The 21,112-nt window shown below is 37.7% G+C and overlaps 1 protein-coding gene across 1 annotated transcript; it reads left to right on the top strand.

Annotated features, from left to right (window-relative positions):
• Window positions 1-6,696: 6,696 nt before the first annotated feature.
• Window positions 6,697-21,112, top strand: LOC127649118 (BTB/POZ domain-containing protein 2-like). The gene is made up of 9 exons (XM_052134071.1): window positions 6,697-7,234; window positions 10,280-10,399; window positions 10,487-10,643; window positions 10,748-10,853; window positions 10,946-11,143; window positions 16,321-16,513; window positions 16,755-16,842; window positions 17,631-17,777; window positions 20,170-21,112. The coding sequence occupies exons 1-9, from the start codon at window positions 6,720-6,722 to the stop codon at window positions 20,329-20,331; spliced, it is 1,686 nt and encodes a 561-aa protein (XP_051990031.1). The 5' UTR covers window positions 6,697-6,719; the 3' UTR covers window positions 20,332-21,112.

Genomic DNA, 21,112 nt, shown 5'->3' with positions numbered 1-21,112 from the left:
GTTCTTCTTTACCTCATTGAGCATTCTGCTGTGTATCCTTTGAGTCATATTGGCTGGACGGCCACTTCTAGTGAGAGTACCTATAGTACTAAATCATCTCCATTTATAGACAGTTTGTCTAACTGTGGACAGATAAATATCTAATGGCCACTTCTAGAGAGAGTACCTATAGTACTAAATCACCTCCATTTATAGACAGTTTGTCTAACTGTGGACAGATGAATATCTAACAGCCACTTCTAGTGAGAGTACCTATAGTACTAAAGCATCTCCATTTATAGACAGTTTGTCTAACTGTGGACAGATGAATATCTAACGACCACTTCTAGTGAGAGTACCTATAGTACTAAATCATCTCCATTTATAGACAGTTTGTCTAACTGTGAAAAGGTGAATATCTAACAGCCACTTCTAGTGAGAGTACCTATAGTACTAAATCATCTCCATTTATAGACAGTTTGTCTAACTGTGGACAGATGAATATCTAACAGCCACTTCTAGAGAGAGTACCTATAGTACTAAATCATCTCCATTTATAGACAGTTTGTCTCACTGTGGACAGATGAATATCTAACGGCCACTTCTAGTGAGAGTACCTATAGTACTAAATCATCTCCATTTATAGACAGTTTGTCTAACTGTGGACAGATGAATATCTAACGGCCACTTCTAGTGAGAGTACCTATAGTACTAAATCATCTCCATTTATAGACAGTTTGTCTAACTGTGGACAGATAAATATCTAACAGCCACTTCTAGTGAGAGTACCTATAGTACTAAATCATCTCCATTTATAGACAGTTTGTCAAACTGTGGACAGATAAATACCTAACAGCCACTTCTAGTGAAAGTACCTATAGTACTAAAGCATCTCCATTTATAGACAGTTTGTCTAACTGTGCACAGATGAATATCTAACGGCCACTTCTAGTGAGAGTACCTATAGTACTAAAGCACCTCCATTTATAGACAGTTTGTCTAACTGTTGACAGATGAATATCTAACAGCCACTTCTAGTGAGAGTACCTATAGTACTAAATCATCTCCATTTATAGACAGCTTGTGTAACTGTGGATGGATGAATATCTAACGGCCACTTCTAGTGAGAGTACCTATAGTACTAAATCATCTCCATTTATAGACAGCTTGTCTAACTGTGGACAGATAAATATCTAACAGCCACTTCTAGTGAGAGTACCTATAGTACTAAAGCATCTCCATTTATAGACAGTTTGTCTAACTGTGGACAGATGAATATCTAACGACCACTTCTAGTGAGAGTACCTATAGTACTAAATCACCTCCATTTATAGACAGTTTGTCTAACTGTGGACAGATGAATATCTAACAGCCACTTCTAGTGAGAGTACCTATAGTACTAAAGCATCTCCATTTATAGACAGTTTGTCTAACTGTGGACAGATGAATATCTAACGGCCACTTCTAGTGAGAGTACCTACAGTACTAAATCATCTCCATTTATAGACAGTTTGTTTAATTGTGGACAGATGAATATCTAACGGTCACTTCTAGTGAGAGTACCTATAGTACTAAATCATCTCCATTTATAGACAGTTTGTTTAACTGTGGACAGGTGAATATTTTAACTTGGTGACCCTTTCCAGTTTTATGCAAAGAAACAATTCTTGATCGTAGGTCTTTTGATATCTCTTTTTTTGTGTGTGAGGCATGTTCCACGTCAGCAGATGCTTCTTGTGAATAGAGTGCTTTTTATAAGTCAAAGAAGCTCTAACCCACACCTCCGATCTCATTTAATCAATTGGAGGCCAGGTTTGCCAACTCATGACTCTAATTAACATTTGTTGACGTCATTAGACAATTTTTCCAACCTATATTGTGAATGTTTGAATGATGTATTCAATATGTACTATGCAATAATGTGTGAGATATTAGTTAAAACAGATTGTGCTTGTTCATTATTGTAGCACAGATGAAGATCAAAGTAAATTTTAAGACAAATGAAACATGACCTGGTCATGTTCTTGACAGGTTTCGTGGGATTCACCTTTAAAAACTACTTATAATGACAACAAACCCTATCCCTGTCTTGGTCAGAGAGAGAGAGCATTTGTCTGAGCAGCTAGTGTGTTATATGGGTGCAGCACAGAATTTGAATGAGCCAGCAAAGTGGTATTACACCAGAGAAAAAGCAGCTGTTATTTTGTTAATTCTTCAACTTTACCCATCACAGCCGTCCTGTCAAGCAATCAATAGTTGATCATCAGCTACACATAAGGTGGAGAAACGTGATGTCCCGAAGGATTCCGTCGGTTTGCACCGTCCAGACTGACCGTCACCATAATGACGTGACCGGTCTCCACCGGGAATGTCATTGCAACGAGCTCACGCACGCCCGCGCGCACAGGATTCCCTCACGAGCGCATTCCCCCGCGCCACTCTAGAGATTTCACGCGCTGCGTCTATTAGCGCGAGCCAAACGCCTTCATAATACAGCAACACGCCTCTGAAAAATATGTTTTCAGAATAATAATGAAATAAATTGACTAATATTATGGAACGTGTATGCTTTTTATTCAGATGTTTACCCTTGTGGCGGGTTGATGAACAGGTGATGATGAATTGCATGCAGCTGAATAGATCTGTAAATTAATGGTGATGAATAAACACCAGTACTGTTTAATCAATGGTAGGTGTGGCTGTACAATTATATTTTTGATACCTACTAGTAACATGATTTTTATTCCATATAACTTACATAATAGACTAATTATTCTAAGAAATGTAGCCTAGTATAACGTTGATTGGACATGGTACTACCATGTTTTCTGGATATATACCAAGGCAATAATGGCAGTACCCTGGAGTGACATGTAGCTAAAATCAATGATGCATGAATATGGTAATCAATCAAAGTACCATGGTATTATTACCCCCCTTTTGGTATTTTTGTAAGGGATGGCGTTTGATTCTGATGACAGTGCTATGCCGGATAAAACCCAGAGCCAACACACTAATACAATGCAAGACTGCTACTCACCCCCGACGCACAGCAGAGACATCGCGGAGCGTCGCGTCGACCTCCACCAGCTGCGCTCCGCCAAGAACGGGTGAGTCTACGTGGCGTGATTTGATTCAGCCGCTTTCACTCAACAAACAGCCATAACTCCAGCCTTTTTATAAACATATATATATATCGATAAACTGCCAGGTATTGCGCATGAAAAGCACTTTGTCTTGTAGTCCTCCTATCTCAGTTTATCGGCCGTCTCTCGCCTCTAGCGCACCGACATCTTGCTTCAGCACCAGCGGCGAGCGGACAGCTCCCAGAGTGACGTCACGCTGATGGGAAGCAGACGGAGCATCACACCACGCGCTGGAATTTCTCTCCCACACACGTGCTCCCCCACACTTCCGCATGCGCAAAACTGCGCTTGAGTCATCATGTAACAGCATATAACCCTATACGTCGTATAAATGTTTTCTTTTGTTAAAACAAGACTATTCACATTAATAAAAGTGATATGCCTATTGTTTTAAAATATTAGATGTAATACAAACATATACACACACACACTTAAAAAAATATTTGTCATTTTGTTTTTACGATTTATGCATTGATATTTGCACAACAAATGTCTATCAAACGGAATTGAGAACTTAACCCTTGTGCGTAAAAAGTTAGTCAAAGGACCTTCGAGGACAAAAATGTCTGCATCAAAAAACTTAATATATATTAATATATTCATATTATTTTTCACTTTCAATGAGAGTCTACTTTTCAATGAAACCAACCAGTTTGATTACATAATGTCACACACACACACACACACACACACACACACACACACACACACACACACACACACACACACACATTTCTCAATACACATACAAAACAGACTCTGACATCCACACCCACGCGATTTTATCTGCATCATTTATTCAGTTGTCCTGTATTAGAGAATAGGGGAAAAGCTTGTATATGCTCCATAGGCTAAACATGGGGAAAATGGTACCGTCTGGTGGAAAATATTAAACAAAATTAATTTTGAAGCCAGAATGAAAGCATAATATCATAGAATTCATGATTTTATGCTTTAACGGCACTGGGATCAAATATTGCAGTTTTCCAACTATGGCAAATGATTTAGGTGGGTCCCTTTGGGTTCTTACTGTAAGTGAAAGTCCAATTTCTTACCAAGAGAGTCGCAGATAACTATGAAAGCCCATTTCCAGCACATACATTTATTTATTTATTTATTTTTGCTTTGGTAAATCAAAACTATGATATACAAAGTAATAACTGTGAGATAAAAAGTCATTGTTATGAGATACTAAATAATAAAAGTTATTATTATAACTTATTATTAAAATTATAATTGAGATACTAAGTCATGACTTTAAGAAATTACATGATGATTTTGAGTTCCTTAATAGCAATTATGAGATACTCTTTTTATAAGCATGTCATTATTATGAATATTTATGAGCATCTCATTATTATGAATTTTTACAAGTATCTCATTATTATGACTTTTTATAAGTACTTATATTACTTTTTATTTCATAATCATGAATTTACCTCATAATTACTTTTTATTTCATAATTATGAATTTTTATCTCATAATTATTACTTCTAATCTCATAATTTTGATTTAGTATCTCATACTTTTGATTTTTTATCTCATAATTATGACTTTTTTTACAAGTATCTCATTATTATGGCTTTTTATCTCGTAATTATGAATTAGTATCACATACATATAAAGTTTTATTTCTTTATTATAATAAAATCTCACTATAATCTCACAATAATTAGATAAAAATAATAAAAACGAGATACTAATTCATAATTATGAGCTAATGTTCTCATAACCATGAATAACTATTCTCATAACTAATATCTCATAATTATGACTTTTGATCTCATAATTACTTTTTAGCTCATAATTATGACTTTTTATTGCAATTTTGCCTTTTATGTCATTATTATGATGTTTTATCTCATAATTATACATTAGTATTTCATTAATATGACTTTATATATCATAATTTGACTTTTTATTTCATAATTTTGATTTAGTATATCATAATTTTGCCTTTATTTGCATAACTATCTCATTATTATGACGTTTTATCTAATAAATATGAATTAGTATCTCTTTATTACTTTTTATCTCATAATTATGATTCAGGATTTTATCATTATAACTTTAAATCTCATTAATATGAATAAGTATCTCATAATTATGACTTTTACATTTCATAAGTATGACAGCATCTCATCATTATGACTTTTTAGTTCAGAAAAAAAGACTTCTTAATCTCAAAATTATGAATTTGTATCTCTTACCAAAGCACGTGTTTTTTTATGTGGCAGAAATGGGCTTCCATAGGATAACACTTGCTGCAGCTGCGGCAGCTTTTTGAATGAGTGACGTCATCCTGGAGCTTCCACTTTTGTCCAGTGGGGGACGACACAATCATTACACTCAAGTGTTCTGTACATGGAGCTATATCATACCAGTTCTGTTCTTGGGATCGTGTGTTGTATTTTGTATTTTCTCCAAATGTGTCGTTATGATCAAGTAATTGATACACAGATAAAATAGCGACTAGCACTAACAAAAAAGTGCCAATAAATCCCATGGCAATACCAGTGTTTTGGACATGTACCATGGTAATGCCATGTTTTTGTACATTGAAACACAGTATTCTTTCAAGCACCTTGGGGGAACATGTATATAACATGTAATATGAATGTGGAAATTATTCAGTACCATGCAATATATTAAACCCTTGTGCTTCAATTTAAAAAAGTTACTCAGAGGTCCTTAGAGGACAAAAAGGTCAGTGTAAAAAAACTGCCATAATAATATTATATATTAATATTATTTTCAACTTTCAGTGAGTTAATATTTTAACCAACATCAGTCCTGATCATAACTACGAAATATGCATTCATTTTCAGGATTTTACCCCCTTTAAATGCCAGTTTGTTTACATAATGCCACTGTTGTTGTTTACACACACACACACACACACACACACACACACACACACACACACACACACACACACACATTTATTCAGTTGTCCTGCAGGTCTCTATAATACAGTAAACAGAGAATAGGGGAAAAGCTTGTATTTGCTCCATAGGCTAAACATGAGAAAAATGGCGCCATCTGGTGGAACATATTACAAATGTACATTTTGAAGCCAGGGCTCAGGAATGAAAGCAGAATATCATATAATTCATGATATTATGCTTAAATGGCACTGGGATCAAATATTGCAGTTTTAATTGGTACATTTTTGTCCCGACGGTCCTGAGTGTAACTATTTTGTGTCCACAGTATAGATGCATTATAGGAACTGAGGTTGAAATATCAACCTTTGGCCAAATTTATGCCGTTGGCATTAACACAGCCAAAATGATCGGGGGAAAAAAATGAAAAAGACAAAAATGACCCGAAGGTCGCACAAAGGTTAAAGTATCATGTTATATTAAGAACGTGGTTTTGCCAGGGTGGTTTTTGCAAGAGGTCTGATCTACATAATTGACTCGCAAATGGTCCCAACCCCCTTTAACAAACAAATATGTACATTAGAAGTATAAATATTGATCTGCAGCAAACGGGTGCTCAGCAGATCGGATGTTATGCGTGTGCAGAAAGCATACTGACCGTGCGCGCGATTTGTTTACTGATTCAGCGGGCGCGCGCCTCAAACCAAGATGGCTACAGGAGACAATAGCGGTCGGATTCCGTGCTTAAATTTCTCCGGACTCGGACCTCTGGGTAACAGCCAACCGAGTAACAGTCCTTACGCAATAGCTGCGGCTCATGGAGGATCCGTTGGAGGCGGCGGAGGCTCTCAGGGCGGAACCAGGCGCTCGAACCCTCAGTCTGGGCCTGCAGGCCTGGAAAGCCCCGGTGTTGCGTTGGGACCTCCGCCGAACCTGATGAACTCTCTTCCGGCTGGAGTGGCGGGGCCGTTGGGTGGGGCGATGGCTCCTGTCGCCTCGAATATGACAGGAAGCCCGTCCAACGCAGTGGTGACACCGGCGGTCGTCACGCACTCCGCTGCCGCAGCCGCCGTGCTCGTGTACCGGGAGCCCGTTTATAATTGGCAAGCAACGAAAAGCACCGTGAAAGAGAGATTTGCATTTCTGTTCAATAATGAAGTGCTGAGCGACGTTCACTTTCTAGTGGGCAAAGGAATGGGTGTTCAGCGGATACCTGCACACAGGTGATTACTAAATACACCAATTGCATGTAATTAAAGCAGGACAGTATTTAATTAAGCCAGCAAACTGCTAGTTCAATCAGCAATGAACATCATGTCATCATTTACTCCAGATCATGTAGTTCCAAACCCATATGACCGTGGATAGGGTTGCCATTTGTCTAGTATAATACGGAATCGTCCTGTATTTGAGGGAACAAAATTGCGAGTATAATTATTTCTTCTTCTCCATTCTGATTCCAAAAACACCCTGAATTGACGACATTGCAGTGATATGTCAGTGCTTGTTCCGAAAGAGAGACTCGGCTAAATGACAGTTAAAAAAAAGCAGCACTTTAAAGCTGAAGTATGTAACTTTTTCAATGTTAAAATGCTTTCTTCTGTGCCAATTTAATATGCAGATACAACTATAAGTAAGCTACTCATAGGTTAATTTTCTCAAACTGTAAACACTGTGTCTCTGTGGCCCTATACAAAATTCTTGTTTGTTTTGAGAGACCTGTTTAGTTCTGCCCCAACAATGTTACTCAACCAATGGTGTGAGTTGTGGGCGGGACTATCTGACTGTTTGAACAACTGCAGGTGAGGGGCGTGTTCAGAAAGCTGTTTTGATGACATTGTTTTTGCAATTCCATTCAGTTGCAGAAATTACATACTTCAGTTTTAAGTGAAGTACAATGCAGTACAGGTTTAGAATAAACACCTTGTGATAAACAGTATTTACTGCCACAACAATAACAATGTAATCCAAGGAGAAATACACTATTTTATGTTAAGCCCCAAAAAAAAAAAAATCCATTATAAAGCAGAGTTGTTTACAATAGTACTAAGACAAACACATTAGTCAAACTGATGAGCCCAATTTTAAACGGTTGTTGAGCTTTAAAAATATTGTCTTTTTCTTTTGGCAAAAAGTAGTGCTTATTAAAAGTGAAGACTGATAGAAATGTGGGTCTCCGAGGTTGTTGTATTAAAGCTGTTTTCATTTTAAACCTATTAGGGGCTGTTCACACCAAATGCGTATTTTGTGTCCATCTATGCTTTTTTCCCCCAATTGTTTTCCTATGTAAACAAGCTCTAGGTGGACCTCTTTAACCACTACACAGCGCCTCGTGCTGGAGCCCTGTTGAAAAATAAATGTTCCCGTATTTAAAGCTGGAATGTCCCGTATTTGGCTGGTCGAAAGTTGGCAACCATAACCGTGAAGAAAAGCCGTTTAAGAAAAGTTTAGCAGGATGTTCCCTCTGCTCTTTTCCATACAGTGAAAGTGAATGAGGACTAGGACTGTCAAGCACCATATAAGTTGTTAATATGAATCGTACACTTAATTCCACGTATTCTGAAATCATATTATATCTTCGTGGGAAACAGATGGAATTTCAAGTCGTTATTCCCTCTCATCTGAGTTCTGAAATATCATTAGTGTTTGAGTGGTATTAAGAAGTAGCTAGGTTTGACAATGGTGATTAGCCACATATAGCTTTTATGTCTTTCATAACATTCCCAGTGGGTCAGAAGTTTACATGCACTTTGTTAGTATTTGGTAGCATTGAATTAAAATTGTTTAACTTGGGTCAAATGTTTTGGGTTTCCTTCCACAAGTTTCTCACAATAAGCTGCTGGAATTTTGTCCCATTCCTCCAGACAGAACTGGTGTAACTGAGTCAGGTTTGTCGGCATCATTGCTCACACAAGCTTTTTCAGTTCTGCCCATCAGATTGAGGTCAGGACTTTGTGATGCTGCTCCAATACCTTGACTTTGTTGTCTTTAAGCCATTTTGCCCCAACTTTGGAGGTGTGCTTGGGGTCATTGTCCATTTGGAAGACCCATTTTCAACCGAGCTTTAACTTCCTGTCTGATGTCTTGAGATGTTGCTTCAATATATTCACATAACTTTCCTTCCTCATGATGTCATCTATTTTGTGAAGTGCACCAGTCCCTCCTGCAGCAAACACCCCCACAACATGATGCTGCCACCCCCATGCTTCACGGTTGGGATGGTGTTCTTCGGCTTGCAAGCCTCACCCTTTATCCTCCAAACATAACGATGGTCATTATGGCCAAACAGTTCAATATTTGTTTCATCAGACCAGAGGACATTTCTCCAAAAGTAAGATCTTTGTCCCCATGTGCTCTTGCAAACTGTAGTCCGGCTTTTTTATGGTGGTTTTGGAGCAGTGGCTTCTTCCTTGCTGAGCAGCCTTTCAGGTGATGTCCATATAGGACTCGTTTTGCTGTGGATCTAGATACTCGTCCACCTGTTTCCTCCAGCATCTTCACAAGGTCCTTTGCTGTTGTTCTGGGATTGATTTGCACTTTTCACACAAACTACGTTCATCTCTAGGAGACAGAATGCGTCTCCTTCCTGAGTGGTGTGATGACTGCGTGGTCGCATATCGCTTTATACTTGCGTACTATTGTTTGTACAGATGAACGTGGCACATTCAGGCTTTGGAAATTGCTCCCAAGGATGAAACAGACTTGTGGAAGTCCCCAAATTTGGAGGTATTGGCTGATTTCTGTTGATTTTCCCATGATGTTAAGCAAAGAGGCACTGAGTTTGAAGGTAGGCCTTAAAATACACCCACAGTTACACCTCTAATTCAGTACACCTCCTATCAGAAGCTAATTGTTTAAAGGCATGACATCATTTTCTGGAATTTTCTAAGCTGCGTAAAGGCACAGTTAACTTGGTGTATTTGAAATTCTGACCCACTAGAATGGTGATATAGTCAATTAAAAGTGAAACAATCAGTCTGTAAACAATTGTTGGAAAAATTACTCGAGTCATGCACAAAGTACATGTACTAAACGACTTCCCAAAACTATAGTTTGCTCATATGAAATCTGTGGAGTGGTTCAAAAATGAGTTTTAATGTCTTCAACCTAAGTGTATGTAAACTTATGACTTCATCTGTAAGTGTCAATCGATAGAGATTTTGCTATGTTGTGTATATCAGCATATTTAAATATCCGTGTGTGCGGATGTATCGGTGGGCAGGGCTTGTTTTTGACAGGCTTTGTAAGATTTAAGTTTTGTTTTGCAGGTTTGTTCTGGCAGTTGGCAGTGCAGTGTTTGATGCCATGTTTAATGGAGGCATGGCCACCACATCTACAGAAATCGAGCTTCCTGATGTTGAAGCTGCTGCGTTCCTTGCCTTGCTCAAGTATTTTATTTGTCTCTCAGCATGTAGATAAATATATATTCCTGCAAGCTCTATGTATGTGAATATTGACCCAGACCCTCTTCCCAGGTTCTTATACTCTGATGAAGTTCACATTGGACCAGAGACAGTGATGACCACTCTGTACACCGCAAAGAAATACGCTGTGCCGGCCCTGGAGGCCCATTGCGTTGAGTTTCTCAAGAAGAACCTGCGAGCGGACAACGCTTTCATGCTGCTCACGCAGGTACATTTGATTCACAACATGCTTGCTGAAAATATGTAATGGATTCACGCCAGATCAATGTCAGTTTTCCTGTGGTTCTGAAAGAGTGATTGTTTGTTTTTAAGGCTCGACTCTTTGACGAGCCGCAGTTGGCCAGTTTGTGTCTGGAGAACATTGACAAGAACACAGGTGACGCTCTGGCTGCAGAGGGATTCACAGACATTGATCTAGGTACTGGATCACTACAGGAATAACAGGGTAACAAAGAAATCTCCACTCGCACCATTAGCATGTCGTAACCTCTCTCTGTGTGTTTGTCACAGACACGCTTTTTGCGGTGTTGGAGAGGGACACTCTGGGCGTACGAGAGGTGCGTTTGTTCGGGGCAGCGGTCCGCTGGGCGGAGGCAGAGGCTCACCGTCAGCAGCTACAGCCCACACCAGAGAACAAGAGACGTGTGCTGGGCAAAGCCCTCAGTCTCATCCGCTTTCCCCTTATGACGATAGAGGAGTTCGCTGCAGGTCTGTGTGTAGGCGACCATTTGTTTGGAATAAAAAAATATATATATTATGGGTTATTTTCAACATAATATTCAATATGCTTGTTTACTGCATTATAAAGAGCACAGAGAAAGATCAACTCCTCCCTCAATGTGATTAAATGAACGGGAAACATGTTTAGAGTAAATACACGTTTAGAGGAAGTGCAACAGGCAAGCATGCAACACTGCAAATTCACATTTAAAATATCCAGCTCTTTTCCAAAAGATTAACTGTGTTAGGTCAGTTCGGATCACTACTTTATATGAAGAATGTGAAATGCCAAAATAATAGTAGCGAGAATGATTTATTTCAGTTTTTATTTCTTTCATCACATTCCCAGTGGGTCAGAAGTTTACATACACTTCATGTATTTGGTAGCATTACCTTTAAATTGTTTATCTTGGGTCAAATGTTTTGGGGATCCTTCCACAAACTTCTCATAAGTTGCTGGAATTTTGTCCCATTCCTCCAGACAGAACTGGTGTAACTGAGTCAGGTTTGTTGGCCTCATTGCTCACACACGCTTTTTCAGTTCTGCCCACAAATGTTCTCTCCAAGTGAGGTCAGGACTTTGTGATGCCACCCCAATACCTTGACTTTGTGTCCTGAAGCCATTTTGCCCCAACTTTGGAGGTATGCTTGGGGTCATTGTCCATTTGGAAGACCCATTTGCGATGAGCTTAACTTCATGGCTGATGTCTTGAGATGTTGCTTTGATATATTCACATAACTTTCCTTCCTCATGATGTCATCTATTTTGTGAAGTGCACCAGTCCCTCCTGCAGCAAAGCACCCCACAACCTGATGCTGCCACCCCATGCTTCACGGTTGGGATGGTGTTCTTCGGCTTGCAAGTCTCACAATTTTTCCTGCAAACATAACGATGGTCATTATGGCCAAACAGTTCAATATTTGTTTCATCAGACCAGAGGACATTTCTCCAAAAGTAAGATCTTTGTCCCCATGTGCACCTGCAAACTGTAGTCTGGCTATTTTATGGTGGTTTTGGAGCAGTGGCTTCTTCCTTGCTGAGCAGCCTTTCAGGTTATGTCCATATAGGACTCGTTTTGCTGTGGATCTAGATACTTGTCTTCCTGTTTCCTCCAGCATCTTCACAAAGTCCTTTGCTGTTGTTCTGGGATTGATTTGCACTTTTCACACAAACTACGTTCAGTCTCTAGGAGACAGAATGCGTCTCCTTCCTGAGCGGTATGATGACTGTGTGGTCACATGGTGTTTATACTCACGTACTATTGTTTGTACAGATGAACGTGGCACGTTCAGATGTTTGGAAATTGCTCCCAAGGATGAACCAGACTTGTGGTGGTCCACAATTATTTTTGTGAGGTCTTGGCTGATTTATTTAGATTTTCCCATGATGTCAAGCAAAGAGACATTGAGTTCGAAGGCAGGCCTTAAAATACATCCACAGGTACACCTCCAATTCGTTCATTCAAATTGAATCACGCCCTCTACTACAAATAGCTAAGGTAAGCATCCTTCCCAAAATGAGTATGTGAATCGGAAGCTCCTTCCTGCAGTCACACTATCTGAGGCTAGATTTATTTAATGCATTATTAAAATGGATATAGTGTAAGCATCAATGAACTATGCAGATTTAGCGAAGTTGATTTCAATTAAAAATCAAGAAAGAGAGGCTATTGAAACTTTAACAACGGCCAACTTTTATGGATTTTGTGTTCAATTGAAGGTAATTTAATGTATTTATTAAAAGTCTGTGTTATTGACACTAGGTCATATTTTCGGGTTGGTCTTGAGACTATGAAGTGGTGATATGGCAATCATGTCCTTCTTGTGTTATGTCCGTTTTATAGTTATAAGGTAAAGGCGCCTGTGTCTGTTTAAAAAAAAATATATATATATATACATTTGCCTTGTGGATTCAGGTTATGATTGTTGTGTTTGGTGGTCAGATAAGTTAATTGCTGCTGTCCATTCCAGTGGTTCTGAACTGTGGGAAGAGTGACATGTGAGGCCTATGACATTGAAAATAGTAACTGTCAATCTTTTTTTGTTGTTGTGTCAAAACAAGCTCTTCTGGCACTATGGTTCTTTGTATGATTTAATGGACATAAACATGCTCGACTAAATATATGACATTCTTTAATTTGTGTGATATGATAGCAATACTACTGTCCTGAATTTAAAACAATTTGGTCATGAAGTTCGCCACTTTGACAATTGTTTCCATTGACATGTGGGTTCTAAGGCATCAATTTACGTCAATAACATTTCGGCAACATTACACTTACACGTATAGCGAATTTTGGGCTCAGCGTTTAATAATGCGGATTAAAAATCTTTGACGCTTGCCCAGTCTCAAAGCCCAAGGGACGTGCCTGATATACTGTGTTTGTGTGTGTCTCTCTATATATATATATATATATATATATATATATATATATATATATATATATATAGCATGCATGCATGCATACACTGATGAGTCAAAACATTAAGACCACCTGGCTAATATGCCATTGGTCCTCCGTGTACCACCAAAACAGCACCGACCTGCTGAGGCATGGACTCTCCAAGACCTCTAAAGGTGTCTTGTGGTATCTGGCACCAAGACGTTAACAGCAGGTCCTTCACATCCTGTAAGCTGTGAGGTGGAGGCGCCATGGATCGGACTTGTTGGTCCAGCACATCCCACAAATGTTCAGTCGGATTGAGATCTGGTGAATTTTAGGCCAGGGTAACACATTGAACTCTTCATCATGTTCTCAAACCATTCCCAAACAATGTGTGCAGTGTGGCCACTGCCATCAGCTTATACCATATATGTGGATAGGGGTCATCATGGGCACTCTGTTGCTACGCAGCCCTGTGTGTTGTGACTTGTGCCACAGTAGACCTTCTGTCGGTTAGGACCAGATAGCCTTCATTGCCCTCACGCATCGATGAGTTTTGGGCGCCCAACACCCTGTCGCTGGTTTGTGGTTTGTCCCTCGACAGACCACCACTTATGGAAAGAAATTGGTACTTTTATTCACCAAGATGGCATTCAACTGATCACAATGTATGTTCAGGACATTATTAATGTGAAAATGTACTATTTCAATTTTAAAAAACAAATTCAGAACTTCTTAAACTACTTCAAAGAGTTCTCATCAAAATATCCTCCATGTGCAGCAATGACGGCTTTGCAGATCCTTGTTATTCTAGTGGTCAGTTTGTCCAGATACTCCGGTGACCTTTCACCCCACACTTCCTGTAGCACTTGACCTTTCACCCCACACTTCCTGTAGCACTTGACCTTTCACCCCACACTTCCTGTAGCACTTGCCATAGATGTGTCTGTCTTGTCGGGCACTTCTCACACATCTTACAGTCTAGCTGATCCCAGAAAATCTCAATGGGGTTAAGATCCGTAACACTCTTTTCCAATTATCTGTTGTCCAATGTCTGTGTTTCTTTGCCCACTCGAACCTTTTCTTTTTGTTTTTCTGTTTCAAAAGTGACTTTTTCTTTGCAATTCTTCCCATAAGTCCTCCTGAGTCTTCTCTTTACTGTTGTACATGAAACTGGTGTTGAGCGGGTAGAATTCATTGAAGCTGTCAGCGGAGGACATGTGAGACGTCTATTTCTCAAACTAGAGACTCTGATGTACTTCTCCTCTTGTTTAGTTGCACATCTGGTCTTCCACATCTCTTTCTGTCCTTGTTAGAGACAGTTGTGCTTTGACTTTGAAGACTGTAGTGTACACCTTTGGATGAAATCTTCAGTTTTTCGGCAATTTTAAGCATTGTATAGCCTTCATTACTCAAAACAATGATTGACTGACGAGTTTCGAGAGAAAGCTGTTTATTTTTTGCCATTTTTGACCTAATATTGACCTTAAGACATGCTGGTCTATTGCATACTGTGGCAACTCAAACACAAAGACAATGTTAAGCTCCATTTAATGAACCAAATATCTTTCAACTGTGTTTGATATAATGGCAAGTGATTTTCTAGCACTAAATGATCAATTTAAAATGATTACTCAATGATATGTTGGAGTGATCTTAAACGTCTTTATATAGGTTTTTAGTTGTTTTACCTGTTTTTATATTTTAACCTGGATTTCGCCAAGAAAATAGACGCTGGAAACAGTTGTGGAAAATTATTGGTGAATAGATCTGGGAACGCTGGATAAGTCAAACCCACTCTTTCAACTAAGAAAGTAAACTTGGTTACATACACTTTGTGCAAACTGAGGGACGAGTCAATATTATTGTCTGTGATAATCAAGTATTTAGACGTTATGTTGAAAATAACTTAAATATGCCTTTTAAGGCTGGTTTATATTTACTGTATTTTCCGGAATATAAGTAATATTTTGTTTTGTTGTCCTGCAACCTTATTTATATCATTTATAATGTCGACTGGTCAAACACACTTGCACCTCATAACACGTATTCTTACACACAAAGAGATGAAAACAGTTGAGAAATGTTTTACTTTATGCGAATGAAGAGCGACTTTCAGGAGCGACAGCCAATATGAGAGCAGATGGGTAGAGCTCACGTGATCCTAAAATATTAATTATAATATTAATTGTAAAGAAACAGTGCTGTTTAGACTCCCCATACGCACCACTAGCGACCTAACCGCAAGCCACTGGCGACATGCAGCGATAAAGTAGCTGGCAGTGTGAACGCAGCTTAAAACCACTGTCACACGCAACTACTCGCATCCCCGCAAAATTACATTTCATTGCACAACTAGTAAAACCATTCAGTTAGTGAACCAAACAATTGGTGCATAGCACAATTAGGGTTAATTTGTATGTGCAAGGGTACAGAGTTACATAGAAACATGTGGATTATTTGTTGTGTTTTTCATGAACCATAAAATATGAAAAACGTAAACTTAAAGCAGATGCTCCAGATTAAAATGAGCCCAAATAAAGGTGATAAGATGTGCAGATCTTGAGGTGTTCTTCCCGGAGCGTCTCATGGGTCCTAATGCCTGCCTCATGCACATCTGGCATCACTGCGACTATATATCTCAACGATACGATTTTGACCAGGTGCGACTCTTATTTCCTGAAAATATGGTATAAATTGCTGGTGTTATCAGTTGGATTTGGAACTGTGATTGGAAGCGATCTGATTTAATCAAGCATGTGTGCTCTGTGTTTCACTTAGGTCCAGCCCAGTCGGCCATTCTGACAGACAGAGAGGTCGTGAGTTTGTTCCTGCACTTCACCGTAAACCCTAAACCACGTGTGGAGTTCATCGACCGACCGCGCTGCTGTCTGCGGGGGAAAGAATGCAGTATCACACGCTTCGGACAGGTGGAGAGCCGCTGGGGTTACAGTGGAACCAGCGACCGCATCCGGTGAAAGAGATGCACAATATATTGGGACCATACCGTTTATCGGCCGATATTAGTTGTTTTTAATTCATATTTAGGATCAGTCAATATTGGATATGCGAGTGTGGATGCTCTTTTTCAACCTATTTTGTTATTTAGATGAATTATTCTGTGCTTCTTTACACTTAACACTAATAATTACACTCTTAAACGTAATCTGTCGTGCCATTTTTCAGGAGTATTAATGTTCAGTCTTTCTTCACAGATTCTCTGTAAATCGCAGGATATTTATCGTAGGTTTTGGACTGTATGGATCCATACACGGACCTACAGACTACCAAGTCAACATACAAGTGAATATGCTGAAATGAACTTCCTGTTTTAGTGATGAAACTTAATAATAAAGGTGCACAAAGTAATTTTTCGTCGTGTGATCTCAACATGAGGGCCCTTATGTAGAATCAAACATCTTTCTCTAGAGCTCTGAAATGACTTCTACAATCGTTTTTATTATTATTATTATTATCCCCTTTTCTCCCCAATTTGCAATGCCCGATTTCCACTACTTAGTAGGTCCTCGTGGTGGCGCGGTTACTCGCCTCAATCCGGGTGGCAGAGGACGAGTCTCAATTGCCTCCACTTCTGCGACAGTCAATCGGCGCATCTTATCACGTGACTCGTTGTGCATGACACCGCGGAGACTCACAGCATGTGGAGGCTCATGCTACTCTCCACGATCCACACACAACTCACCACACGCCCCATTGAGAGAACCACTAATCACCACCACGAGGAGGTTACCCCATGTGACTCTACCCTCCCTAGCAACCGGACCAATTTGGTTGCTAAGGAGACCTGGCTGGAGTCACTCAGCACACCCTGGACTCGAACTCACGACTCCAGGTGTGATAGTCAGTGTCAATACTCGCTGAGATACCCAAACCCCCTCTTCTTCAGTCTTGATGTGATGTTAGTGTACATACTATAATTTTAAACACATCTGTCTAAAGAACTATTAATTTCTTATGTGTAAAATGTTTTCAAGTGGAATAATTACTTGGTGCACCTTTAATAATAGAATTGCATCATTTACCGTACATTGTTAAAATGCATGCCTATTCAGTGAATCTCTTTTATTCAGATCATTCACACAGACAGCAACACAGTTTTGGGTCAGAATGACACGGGCTTCAGCTGTGACGGGTCAGCCAACACTTTCAGGGTAATGTTTAAAGAGCCAGTGGAGGTCCTGCCCAACGTCAATTACACCGCCTGCGCTACAATGAAGGTAAAGACGGAAACACTTGATTCACACACATGAATAGTCAAGTTTGTTTGTTGGTTAATATGTACTATTACCACAACAGCATGACCCTAGGAAATGGTTTGATTAAGTTGTTGTCGTTTTTTTGTAATGGCCTACGATTATAAAATATGGCTAACAATTAAGCGTCAAAAAATGATTGGATTTACGATCCATTGACGTACTGTTTAAGATGTATGTGTGCTTCAAACACCTTTAAGTCATTTATTCATATTTAATTGGGAATCTAATAATAAAATAGGGATATTTAATTTCCTTAATTGCTTTAAAAATTATATTTTAAATATCAAAATGTTTCCAAATACTTTAAATGACTATCTCTCTTTTTAGTCAACTTCAGTCTTGGTCCACGTTATGAATGACACTGTTGTTTTTCTAACCCAGCCAACCTGAAGAGCTATTTTATAGATTATATTATTATATTAAAGTATTTTGTTATTTTATAGATTATATTAAATTATATTGTTATATTATATTAAAGTATTTTGTTATTTTATAGATTATATTATATACAATTATATTGTTATATTATATTAATGCATTTTATGTTATTTTATAGATTTTATTAAATTATATTATTATTTTATAGATTATATTATATAACATTATTTTATTTTATAGATTATATAAAATTATATTGTTATATTAAATTATTTTATTTTATAGATTATATAAAATTATATTGTTATATTAAATTATTTTATTTTATAGATTATGTAAAATTATATTGTTATATTATATTAAAGTATTTTGTTATTTTATAGATTATATTAAATTATTTTGTTATTTTATAGATTATATTATTAAATTATTTTGTTATATTAAAGTATTTTATAGATTAAATTATATTATAGATTATATAAAATTATATTGTTATATTATATTAATGTATTTTATGTTATTTTATAGATTATATTATTATTTTATAGATTATATTAAAGTATTTTGTTATTTTATAGATTATATTAAATTAAATTATTTTGTTATATTAAAGTATTTTATAGATTAAATTATATTATAGATTATATTGTTATATTATATTAATGTATTTTATGTTATTTTATAGATTATATTATATTCAAGTATATTGTTATTTTATATACAAAACGTTGGAGTTTGTTATAATAAAAATGAATCATGGTAAATGGGACAACTTAAAACACACCAGTTCTTTAACATAAAGATCTGAAAATGTTTTTAAAGATTTCCTGTTTGTGGCATATCTGAAATTATAGGCTTATATATAAAAAAAATGTAAAAAAAAAAAAAAAAAAACAAGGAGGGTCAAGTGTTTGTTATCATTGTAAAAAATTTGTAATGATATAGATTATGATGCATACTGAGACTCTCAGCCTTATTTTTTTTTATTAATATTTTTCTGATTTTACATTTATATATCTCTGGGTGTAAATAATCATGTCAACTGTATCTGAGAGAATTTTTTTGTGTTGATACGACAAAGCGATCAAAAGTTCCAACATTACAAATATAATTGATCATAGTGTCCAAAAACATCTCCAAACAAATAAAAGATAATAATTGTACATAAGAACTAATTACACATGCAAACACAACAATGACTAAAGGTTTGCATAGCATGCAGACATGATTTTAGTCATAAGATTTCACAGAATGAGTTTCATTCTGTGTCATTTGAGTCATCATTGAGTCTGTGTCGTGTATTTGGCGCCATCTCCTGGTGGTCATATGTAACATTGTGCTTCATGTGGATTATCTAATGATCTATACATCTGATTATCTTGTGTGTGGACTCCATTGAAAGATAATCACAGACTCTGAATAATGGCATGTGATATTTTATGTTCCATTTGTGTTTCGTGAAGTTATAATCAAAAACGCGGCATATAAGCAACCTAAACATAATTATCAAAGACATATATTTAGCCATTACTCACTATATTTCTGTCTGTGAGTAAAACAAATAGTCTGGTTGTATTTTACTCTTTGAGATCTTTCCAACAACATATGACACATGAATATTTGATGAGTTTGATGTTTTTACCGATTACAATAATATGCAAAGTGCCATTTTAGAAGTTATCAAAATGTAACACTCTCAAAGCACTTGTTCAGTTTTGGTCATAATATCTACATGCATTGGAAAGTAGAGCTTCTACACTTTCAAACGAAGCCTATTTGGTGTTGGTCAAGACTGTAATTATTAATATTTTGGCGATGATTTTGTTTCTCGCGGGCCCATCCGAGCTAACGCAGTAAACTCCTCTATATCAAGAAATGACTGACATTCCTGAGACAGATCATTTGATGTCGATTTCTTTCAATTTGAGTGTTTTGTCAATAGCCGTCAGAAGACTCAGCATCTCTCATCTCGCAGGGTCCAGATTCACACTACGGCACTAAAGGGATGAGGAAGGTGACGCACGAGTTGTCCGGATCCGGAACCAAAACCTGCTTCACGTTCTGCTACGCGGCAGGCAACAACAACGGCACATCTGTGGAGGATGGCCAAATCCCAGAAATCATCTTCTACACGTAGTAAACCATGACAACACAGGGCTCGCACACAGACTGTTTCCATCAGCACATAACGGCTCTATAGTGCACGTGATGCTGTAGCCAAATCTGACAGTTGAGTCAATTATCATTACGGGACGGCGGTTTATCTTCAGGGGTTTTTGTGCATTTAATAACCGATAGTGTGTCCATATTTACACAATACAATCAACTGAACAGGAACCTGTTATGCATTACTAATCCATGACAGATATAGTTTTAATGTCATATACAGATGTTTATTTTTATGGATCTTAAGGAGCTGATTCAGCATCAGTGTATTTGGGTTGCAATTTAAAATCTTGACCAATCAATGAGCACCTCACACTATTTCAGAGCATTTAAATATATATGGAGTGAATCACAAAACCTGTCAAGAACACCCATACCCTCCATTATTAAGGACAACACCTTTCGATGTATATGCAACTTTATGATTTCCATTTACGTTGGCAGAGATTCGGGAATGCCGTGGTCTGTTACTTTCTCTTTTGTGCCAAGGTTTCCTGTTTCTATAGAATGACTCCTTCAATGTTATAATTAATTTCAGCACTTAATGTAACTATAGAGGAGAAACAAATCCATTCAGGAATGCCACATTATTTATTTCGACAGGATGCACCTCATAATTAAGTAAACTTGAACTTGTGCATGCCATCATTACGACTGTAGACTGTTTGACATTGTAGATGGGTCTGTAATCTTGCACCTGTTTCTGTGATTACTCCTGTCAAATAAAGCTGAAGCATATTCTTTAAACGCGA

Source organism: Xyrauchen texanus, chromosome 9 (genome assembly GCF_025860055.1).
Source record: "Xyrauchen texanus isolate HMW12.3.18 chromosome 9, RBS_HiC_50CHRs, whole genome shotgun sequence".
Lineage (NCBI taxonomy): Eukaryota > Metazoa > Chordata > Actinopteri > Cypriniformes > Catostomidae > Xyrauchen > Xyrauchen texanus.
This window is presented reverse-complemented; position numbering and strand designations above follow the sequence as displayed.